The following is an 11071-nucleotide window of genomic DNA, read 5'->3' as shown; positions in this document are numbered from 1 at the left end:
CACCTGCTCCTTATTCAGAGTTTTTAAGATAAGATAAGATAATTCTTTATTGTCATTGTAACAAGTACAATGTTAGATACAAGACAGTGTTGTTAGGACTTTAAGATTTAAAACACACAGAAAGACAATCAAACTGTAAGCTATAAAGTAACTAAACACAAAAATATAACCCAGATAGTAAAACCACTCCTAAAGGCCAGTAGTGCACGTTGTAACGCGTTCAGTTTGTATCGATAACGGTAACGCCCCAGTATGCCAAAATTAAGTGCCTTTCCTAAGACGTTCCTTTTTGATAAAGCTTATAGTTAGGGTTGGATCAGGTGACCCTGAGCCTTCCCTTAGTTATGCTGCTATAGGCCTAGGCTGCTGGGGGGCCCCATGATGCTCTGAGTTTCTCTCCTCTCCTCTCCTCTCCTCCCAAAAATAACACATACATGCATAAAAGATTAACAAAATGTTTAAAAAAGAAAAAATATAATGGTATTAATGTAAATTTTGGTTATGGTTTGTTTTTAACAATATGTCTTTTCCAATTTTTACAAAGAAAAAAAATCTACAAAAAAGTTTTTAATGTTGGGACATGTGCCACCAGAACAGCTTCAGTGAACCTTGTTATTGACTCTACAAGTTGTTGCTCTAAATTCTCCCGCTGGGTTGAGATCTGGTGACTGCAAAGGCTGTAATCCAGTTTAGAATTATTTTTGCTCCTTTATATATGCTGCAAACTATTGGATAGCAAACAATTTTATCAACTGAAGTCATTATTATTATTATTATTAGTAGTAGTAGTAGTAGTAACATCAGTCGCAATAGAAACAATGAGTGGTTAAGTTAAGTTATATTAAAAATATACCAAACTAACCTTGTTTTGTGTAAAATTTAATTTGGCAGTAGACTGAAAAAGATGTTAATCCTTAACCACCCCCCAACAAAACTTTAAGATACAGTTTTTTGGACCAGTAAAGTGTTCATTAACCTTTGCATCCATATGTGACATAAGAAGTTATTTGAATGAGTGGTACTGCATATATTGTTTCCCATAATATGTTACTGTGACTCAAAAACTGTAAGTATAACCTTGTTTCTTTGTTTTATCAGCCCTTGAACTTGTTGTGGCGTTGCACCATCTGGTGGAAAAACTAAGGATTACTTTTTGAGTAGAATTTGTATTTGGCCCAGAAGAGGATTATTTTTTTCTGATGCACCCCTGAATCTAGAAAACACATGTTCAGCAATAGTCATTACAACCCATGTACACATAGAGCAAACGTGTATAACACTCTGTAAACATATTAATATAAATTTTAGATATTACAATGCAGTACAACAGCACATTCTTACATTATTTAGTTAGCAAGTGTTTCAAAGGTTTCCTTCAATAAAGACAAACAGTGTAGGTTTTTATATCAATGTATTAATGTTTTATTTTAATTACTATAAACAGAATATATCAGTCCCTTATTTGTACAAAAATACCTGAAAAGGTTACAATTAAGATTTATAAGCCATTCAACTATTTACAAATTGAAGCAAAGAACATTATGAATACAGGAGCTCTCTCTTACAAAAAGAGAAAAGTTACAGTTTTCTTTTTTGCATTCCCTGAAATACATAATAGTTGATATTTTTATATATAGATATTTTTTTTACTTTACTAATTTGTACAGCCATGGTATCTTGCACTGTGACAACATCATGAAAACACAAAAGAACCAAGATGATAACTGATCAGTTCATCTTTGCAGGATTGGGCCAATTCACTTTCAGCTCCAAGAGTAAACAGATCAGCACCTGCCAATACAAGCAATCAATCTTAATCGCCTTTACCAAAATCATTTCCGAGTACTTAATGAAATTACTATTTTTTTTTAAGTATTTATGCATTCACTTATTTGTGGAGTGTGACTAGTCCTCTCTGAAGTATAGCTGTGCCTGCCATTCGGTCCAAATGTTGAGTCCGATTTATGCAGAGGCACAGGGTGGTCACAGGTCACCTGGCTACCAAAACTGACACTGTGCTGTACTGTCAATTATTTTGACTGACTTGATCATCTCTATAACACAGAATAAGAGAAATCAGGTTAAATAATTATTTGTTGTAACTTACTAGAACTGATAGATGTTGTTGCCCAGTCTAATAACTGAGGTTGAATTGGTAAAGCTGTTGGTGATCAGCTCAGGTAGCCAAGCAGTTATTAAACTAAACATACTCTTAAATAGTATCTGATGTACTTAATTTTGCTGCAGGAATATTTTTCAAGTAATCACAACTAGCAGATGGGTGGTGCAAATAATAGAGATAAGTTCATAGATCTCAGCTTAAGGAAACTAAAATATTCATCATTCATTCATCCTGCACATAAAATCCTAGAGCTTTGATGGACCAGTAGTTTGAACATGCCCCAAGTCAACCCTGAGCAACATTACATTCAATTCTGCTAAGTGTAAAAATGTGGACATCCAGATGTATTTGTCCATGCGTTCACTAAGTGAATTTACTTTCCATCTTTTGCATCTAGAGCAAGTAAGACCCTGTGACAATTATTATGCAAATACTAGCTCCACCTTACAAAGCTACCTGACATGCACTTCACATGCTCAGTTTGTTCCTGTTCAACATCTGATGCCAGTCAAATAATAACATATAATGATGGGACTTTGAGGATGAGGGTAGATGGAACCTCAGGGGACTTATAGTACGCCGAAACAACTAGCATCAATAATTCAGTGATGCCTCAATACTTTAAAATGACTTTCATCATCTATGGGAGATTATGTGGATTATGTGTGGAGGGGGAATTGTTATGTAGTTCTTCAGTTCTAAGCATTTAAAGAGTTTCACTGACAAGGTTTCACTTGAATGTGAAGATTTTTGTTTTCATAATTTCTACTATTCCTTCTTCAAGGCAAGACATGATGAATGTTGAGACTAATTTGACACAGTTTCCAAAAGCATTTGAGACCTTGTTACTTGAATTCATACTTTTCTTTTTAATTTAGGTCACCACAAGACAGTGACATTTTGCTTTGGGAAACTTTTGTTTGTATATTCACATTTCACATGTCATGTCAGACAGAAGGACAATGTTAACACTGTGGAGGCCAGTGTGCTTTTAAACATCACTTCATAACAAGTGTTGATGATGAAAAAAAATCATTTTTGAATAATTTTACCAAAAGATGGTACGTCATTACGATAATAATAATTTCAACATGGGACTGTTCAATTATTTTATGGTAATGACAAAAAACAGTACAGAACAGCACTGAGAAAAAGAAATTTTCAAGTAATCAGTCATATCCAGATAAATAAATACATTTTGCTGCAACAATACTTTTAAAAAATGATTGAGTCATTGCATCTTAGATAAATAATGACGACCGTGCACAGTGTCAATATAGTGTGGCTATTCTGCAAGTTCAATATGCCTTTAAAGACCCCGCAAGTACAGAAACAATAGTCGCTGATGGTGGTAAGTAGAAATAGATAGAAGGAATAATGTGTTGACTGGTGGCCTAAACTTAGCTATCATCAAAACGTTGACTAAAATTGTGTGAGTGTTTAAAGATTTCAGGTGCAAAAATGTGTGTGTGTGTGTGTGTGTGTGTGTGTGTGTTTGGGGGGTGGGGGGACTATGAATCTAATTCACCCGGTGGTGACAAACAAGGTTGAGTTTAAATATGAACTAAAATATAGCCAAGAACTTTGAGCACTGTCTTCTGAGATTTAAGATGTCTAGGTTTTTTCCTTCATGTGTGTCATTTAGTGTCGTTCTGCCTTAATTAATTAATCATGCTCAGCTACCATACTCAGCTAAAACAAAAGAAATCCATTAGAATACTTTTTGTGGGTTTGACTGACCTTTTCACACACACTGTAGCAGCAATTAATTTTCTGCTGATGGTCTGTTTGATTTCATAATTTGCTTGAATGCAGTTGGTGTATATGTGATACTGTTCATGCGCAAATATTTCCGGGCAGAAAAAGGCCATATGATATGGAATGGAATGTAGAGCACACTAAACGGTAGTCACATTCAAGTCTGACATCTCACTGAGTTGTATTAGGTAGGAGGTAATTACTAGAGTGCATGTGAAAAGAGGGTCAACAACCAAGACAAATGTTCCCCACAGGTTCCAAAAACTACTTAAGCCTGTGCTTAAGTAGTTTGTTTGGCAAAGAGTATTACAGATTGTGTTTTCCTTTGCACTGTGTATACATTTGACTGCAGTGAAATAAAACGTATAAAACTACTGAATATGGCTGGCCCTGCTATTTTATCCCAAAGTTAACCGGATTCAATTATCAACATTACAGTCACATCAGCTCGACCTGGTTACAGTTGTTCTATGGTTATTACTTGTTATGTTACCCTGAATGACATCATGGTCTGAGTCATGCTCATTTTGTTTTTTGTAGAAGTTGTCTGGGAAATACGTTAGGGAACAGAAGCTTGCATAAGCATAGCAAGTACAGACTGACCTTATTGTGGCTTATGTGAATAATGAAGAGTTGCAAATATCAAGAATTCATAAAGCGGACTGAAAACATTATTATTAAAGAGAATATCGATGACAATACACAAATGTAATGAATGTATCAATAAGAAAATAAACCCTGTGTGGTCAGAGATGAGCAAATAAATTTCTGAGACAATCCAGATTTTTCTATTGTCCCTTGTTAAAAAAAATACTTTGTTTTAATAGTTCCAGATTTTTCCTTAGCTTCCTTCTCCAGGGTAGTTTGATGTGACAAACGTCTTAAGTCTCCAACTCTTAAAGGATTCAAAAGTAGGACAGGTTCTTGTTCCTCCAGATCTCCTCCATGTTGATTTTGGACATGTCCTTACATGCCTATGACAATAGAGAGCCGTAGCACCAGCTCACAGTTAAACAATGCAACAGCAAAAAGGTCATGCACCATTAAGGCCACTCCCAGTTCAATGAGTGCAAAACTACAAGACAATCAACTTTCCATTTACAATATATTCTTTGAGGATGTGTGATGAAAAGTTTGAAGTCTGTTCTCAGAGAGCAGAGTGGTCCACACGAAAGCTTGAATGTCCTGCTGATTGTCCAGTTTAAGGGAAATACAGCCTGTATTTGAGCTGTGTGAAAAACACTTGAGGGTCTCTCGGTCCAAGCTTATTGATGACTATGGGTACATTGTGGAAGATTTTGCAATAGCATTGACACAAATGGCAGTGTTCATTTCCTTTTCCTTAACTGAGAAAAATCATGGACAGGTTGCGCATCCAACTCTTCAAACATCCATGCAAATTCAATAAAATCCAACAAGTCCGCAGGCCCCGGCGGACTCGCAACAATATAAAACGGCAACAATCAAACAGTCAATTCACCAGCTTCTTATAAACGTTAACACAAAAGAATCACCCAACAAAAAAGATTCTTCTGGTTTTGTTTGTTTTAGGGAGAGTCAGGTCAAGTGACAGGGGTCAGTTGTTCCAAAGACGTCATAAGGCCACAACTGTGCACGGGTGTTTGAGTTTACAAGGCAGCACTCCTCTGTTGAGCTGGTAGAACTCCACCAGCTGAATCAGGTCGGTGAATTTGGTGGCGCCGTCGTCAAGGCTGAAGAAGACTTGGCCATCCTCTTCACACTGGCAGCATCAAAGTGTCCAGAAAAGCGTGAGCAGAGATGCCACATGGCAACAGAACAGAAAGGACAAAAAGGAACATCACAGTTATTTGACATGTTTGGGCCTTTTTTAATTAACAAATGTTACCCATACCATCATTTTTTTTTCCACTGCTTCCCTACATTCTAGACAGGCATAGGTTTGGAACAACCTTTTTATTCAAGTAAGACCAAACTGACATTATCCTTTAAATGCTTTGCCTTAATGGTTTGCTTTCTGGGATTGACATAGCTCACAAAAACAATGCTTTTTAATAAGCAATAATATAAACTTAATGGGCCAACACATGCAAAAACATCTACAGCAGCCCTTTGCCATACTTCATTTTGATCGACACAATAATTAAGGTCAAGGCAGCTTTTATTTTCTCCCCAAAAACAACAGATTTGTCACAAAAATCTCATAGATAAATAAAAACAGCTATAGTAATAACAACCTCCAAGTTTATCGCTTGCTTCTGTATACAATATGCCCCTGCAAACTGTCAAATATCAACCTGTTGGTATCTTTTTAACCCCATTAATTGGCCAAGCATTACTCAAGTTCTCTTCCAATGTAACTTGCTGTTGTAATATATACATTCAACATACAAGGTGATCTGTTTACCAAAAGTAAAACATCTTTCAAAGCATTTTAAAAAATGGTTAAACACCATGGAATGCATACCGGTAGTATTTGGAAATGTTTGATTTTCTGGTGATGGCACAGTGTGAGTACAAACGCCTTGGGGTTACTCTGACTGACCCTCAGCAGAAACAGCCTGTAAAACAAGGGAAGGGAAAAGATTCAGTTGGCTTAACTTTCCTGTTTGCAGTAAGGAGAAAAGAAAAAAACAAACAAAAAAACAAAACAAAAACCTTATCGCTATCCATAGTCAGTGAACATCAAAACCGCATGCAAAAAGACTGCCCTTGCTCACTTACCCGTCTACTTGTCCCTGCTGATGGATAATGCGATGGGACTCTTCTCTGGTTATCCTGCCGTGGAACCACAGCTGAGCTATGTGGATGACTGCAGGGAAATAAATACAAATACATTTTAGAGTACATCGTAAAAATCTGTCATATTGCTTAAACTTAAAAAAACGAAATAAGTTAAAAATCAACTTTGCTGTGCTGCTGCACTGACCTGAGCTTATTGAGGAGTGGTGCAGTGGACTGTGGGAGCCTAATATGTTCATTCGTTGACTCCTCTTCTGAGAGAGATGCCACACAGAGACAACAAAACAGGGATTAGTTCATCATTTGCTATAGATGACTGACTGTTCAGGGTGGGTAATTTTACTGTATTTGTTGGGGGTTTTTTTTTTCCAAACACATGATGAAGCTGCACATTTCTTAACAGTGTAAAAAAGCTAAATGTACCAAATACTTAACAAAAGAGGAGGTCAACTATCACTGCTATATAGTACATTTTTGTCTAACCTTAAATCGGGAAATGACACTAGATTAAACTAAATTTAAGATGGTCCAAAGCCATTTGAATAAAACTGAAACTTTTTATTTTGAGAGCTGCCTCACAGCCATGTCAGCCTTATGAATACACACTTCCTGTATGAATGAGAAATATAAAGAGGGCCTCCTGTCCTAGAATTCTTGACAGAGATAACAGTAAAACTGAGGTTGTGTCTCACCCTCCATGCATGTCCCTCCTCCATGGCAGCGCTCTGAGCTTCCACAGGGTTGTCAATCACCCTGCCTATCCTCCCTGAGAAATCCATTGCCACAAGGGAGTTCTCTGATACACTCCGCTAGGGGGAGACACACAGACACATGACAATGTGAATGCAAAGGCAAGAAACGTGCCAGGGTGCAGCTATGTGCAAACCTAGACAAAGGTGGTGCAATTACATGTAAATGTGGCGGGTACACCGGTTAACATTCTGACAAACGTCTGCTAAACTTGTCAAACCAGTTTGTTAGCTGTTCTTGGTGCATACATGACAAAAGCACTGGATGTTTTTCATTGTATTTATGTCGCAACAGTTCAGTGATATCAATTTTAAGGTGCTTTAATGGAATTGTGATGTAGAAGTGAACTTACCACAGGTGCTGAGAAGTGTGAAAGTAAAGTTTTCCTTTGCTGAGGAATCTTATAGTTCTGGTACAGTACAATCCCATACTATAAAAAAGAGAAGACACTGTTAAACCAACACTATTAAAATTCTTAACAAGGGTAACAATAAAGGTTTGCTGGTAGTGCCACTGTACCTTATCGTACAGTTACCATGGTATTACCTTAAAGAGTCGGAAGGCAGTCATCCAACAGGTCCTGCCCTGTTCATCCTCAGCACACAGCATCCTCAAATCTTTCAACTCCCCTCGACCTTTATTGGGCTTCATAGAAACATTTTTTTTCTGAATTAGAATCCAGGTAATGAACTACTGATTACATGATACAGCATTAATCTCACTACCTCCACCAATAAACCAGAGCCTCAGCACTCATCTTAGTGCATATGCAAACAAACGACCATCTCATGAGATGCACAGGTTGTCAGTCATTGGAAATCAGTTTCACTTCACCGCTTCCATCTCTGAGACTCACCTTGATGCAGAACCCGTAGTCTGTGGGTGCACCGTGCTGCTTTTTGCCTGTGATGACAGTGAAGATGTTGCTGTCTTCTAGGTCTGCTAGTAACTGTAGATGTCTGGGCTCCTGCAGACAGAAATCATCGGAGCACTTCAGAGAGAGACACAGTCTGGAGGTGCAATGAGAGATGTTCTGTATGCAGTGAGACCACCACAAGCTGATTCTTTGAGTGTAATTATGTTTAATCTGGAAAATGTGCTATGTTATTAACAAAAATTGTTTGTATACTATGCTTATTCATTCTTAATTGATAAAATATTAATGCAAGTACACACTAAAATATAATTACATGTTATAAAATTACAATGAAATATATTCTGTCACTTGAAGATGAAAAGACTGGGCTGTGTTACCTTTGAGGTTCCTTTTGTAGAACAGTAGAGTCCTGAGCGCCGCAGGAACATGTAAACTTTCTTCCATGACTTCCGACCCACGTCTTTCACATACAGGTGCCCCTGGATCTCCGGATAGCTGCTGGTTGCTAGAAAGTTCTGCAAGAAGGAGGAAGAAAGACATGAAGCGGGGGATAAGCACACAAAATAATTCATTTATTCACTCTGTAATGTTCTCCATCAAGGACTCTGCCTCAGGAGGGCAACACTGCACCCCGTCTGAAGCATACTGTATAAGCTCTCTGTCACTTGTCACTGAAAGCAGCAGCAGACACCATCTGTACAGGAATCCGAGACAGGAGGCCATTGCTTTTTAACAGAGTGTCATCTGGGCTTCTTGCATTACTGCAAGACTGACAGCTGATGGCTGAGATGGGAGGCAGCTTCAATTCTCACACACTATTGTAGCAACCACGATCAGGCCAGCCACTGGTTTAAAAATCATAGGGTATAGTGCACTAAAGACACTGTACTGTGTGTACACTCACTGGCCATCACTCACTGTGACCTCACCTCTAGAACACATAATTAAATCAGCATCTCAATAACACTGTGCCAACATTACTGTGAAAACAGTTGTAGTGGATCACATTAGCCTTCACAGGTGACCCTAACAGAGTGGACACTGAGTGGTATGCATATACATACATAAGCATGCAGTATACATATAATGTACAGTATGCATGTTTTGAGTTGGGCCTGTAATTAATTCCTAAAATATTCTTAGATTCTATTTTGAAGCTAAAAGGGGAAAAAAACAAATCTAATCATGATGTATCATGTTATACAATGTGCCTGTCAAATACAGTTCATTACAATGAATCAACACCCAGAACGTTCCTACTGGGAACCCTCAAAGCTATGATTGGCATGTGGCTGTCTGAAGTACGTGGAATTTGTGATTTTCTTGTTTCACAAAAATATCACACCATGAACTGGCAGGTTATGTTATTAGCGCTGAAATGGAATTCATGACTTGTGGCTGGAAGGTAAACCGTTTCAGAACACTCTGACATTTAAAGCACATGTTTCCCAGTGTTTTGGAAACATCCTACAGTAGGTCTCATGCATGAGCAAGTTCTGACATTTGCAGAGTGCGTGTTTACACGCGACATTCATTCAAAACGCTTTTTGTGCTGTTGTTTATGAGACACTACACCTTACCCTTTTGCACTGACGTATGGTTCTTGGACAGTGGCAAATATTGCAAACACCTGGTTGAGCTCAGGTCAGAAAATGCCTTGGATCAGACAGCTCTGTAACTGAGTGCAAAGAGCTTGGCTTTAGAATAAGTCAAACACCAGGGATTCCTGACGCAGCTCTGGGTCAACCCATTCCCATTCATTTACTGACTCCTCTACAAAGCTTAATGGAGCACAACGTCTATATGATCAGCAGGAGAGTTAAAAGCTTTCCATGAGTGGCAAGGGTGAAGGGACTGATTGCACTTGTGGTTTCGTCTCAGACAGCTGCATTACATGATGGAGGAGAGAGCCAGGCTGCATGAGGACCAAAGCTCTTCAAAGTCCCCGCAATCCTTTAGGCAATGCTCCTCTGACTTTTGTTTTTCTTCATTCATTTTGTGAAATCACTACATGGTCGGTGAGTGGTCTGTGAGAATGATAAGAAACATGACACGTGTGAATTTGTACTGAGCAAACACAAGGCTGATTCTATTTCTGACTGCCTAATTCCATCCATCGTAAGTGTTGGGCCTGCGGTGTGCGTGCCGAGACGGTCATGTGTCAGCAGGGGATCAGCAGTGGTTATTACTGCAGGTTCTGACGAGACACGCTGTCTAAGGGTCAGAGGTGAGGTACGTAGCAGTTGATTGTACAGTGTGTAGCAGGTGCTGACTCTGAGGTAAACTAACGTGTGCGTGACAGGAAGAAGAAAGAGAATTAGAGGCGGACGCAGTGAGAAACGTGTCTGTGTCTGTCTGTCTGTCACGTGTGTGTGTGCACGTGCTCTATATACCTTAAGGAGCTGAGATGGTGGAATCGTGCGATTGGTTTCCTGGCACCATGCAACCATGTGCTCCGGGAAAAATGTCTGGTGGAAGAAGAAGGTGGAGAGAGGCGGAGGCGGACAGACAAAGACAGAGACAGAGAATATCAGCCAGTGTGACACTAATTATAGGGTCGGAATTTGTGACAAACAAAGAAACGTCAACAAATCAATTTAGCACAGTCAGCTGTCATAATATTTCACAAGAAAACAAAATGAAGAGAGACACTTTGTCAAGGAACATTTCATGTCTGAAGCAAATGTTCACTCTTTAGACCAAATAAATACTATTTACTTTTTTTTATATTTTTTGTGCTCGAAATACCAGCGGTTGCATTTTGGTCATCATACCTTTATGTAGTTCATTTTAAAATGTCTAAAAATAATAATAATAAGTAAAACATTACTGTAACAACCTCT

The 11071-nt window shown here is 38.4% G+C and overlaps 1 protein-coding gene across 5 annotated transcripts in view; it reads right to left on the bottom strand.

The window, feature by feature from the left end:
- Positions 1-4213: 4213 nt before the first annotated feature.
- The window catches only part of grb10b (growth factor receptor-bound protein 10b), a 58493-nt gene continuing 51635 nt past the window's right edge, over positions 4214-11071 (bottom strand). For 4 of the 5 annotated variants that reach the window (XM_020596790.1, XM_020596791.1, XM_020596793.1 and 1 more), the window contains 10 exons: positions 10622-10696; positions 8606-8743; positions 8208-8318; positions 7898-7996; positions 7704-7781; positions 7294-7410; positions 6789-6855; positions 6584-6671; positions 6327-6420; positions 4214-5621 (listed from right to left, as the gene is read on the bottom strand). In XM_020596790.1, the coding sequence (XP_020452446.1) occupies positions 5475-5621; positions 6327-6420; positions 6584-6671; positions 6789-6855; positions 7294-7410; positions 7704-7781; positions 7898-7996; positions 8208-8318; positions 8606-8743; positions 10622-10696 (1014 nt within the window). In that variant the 3' untranslated portion in view covers positions 4214-5474. The remainder of the gene's footprint in view (positions 5622-6326; positions 6421-6583; positions 6672-6788; positions 6856-7293; positions 7411-7703; positions 7782-7897; positions 7997-8207; positions 8319-8605; positions 8744-10621; positions 10697-11071) is intronic. The other variant, XM_020596792.1, reaches the window with a different exon arrangement.

This window comes from Monopterus albus, unplaced genomic scaffold (genome assembly GCF_001952655.1).
Source record: "Monopterus albus unplaced genomic scaffold, M_albus_1.0 scaffold31.1, whole genome shotgun sequence".
Classification (NCBI taxonomy): domain Eukaryota; kingdom Metazoa; phylum Chordata; class Actinopteri; order Synbranchiformes; family Synbranchidae; genus Monopterus; species Monopterus albus.
Note: the sequence above shows the minus strand (reverse complement) of the source record. Positions and strands in the feature narration are given on the sequence as shown.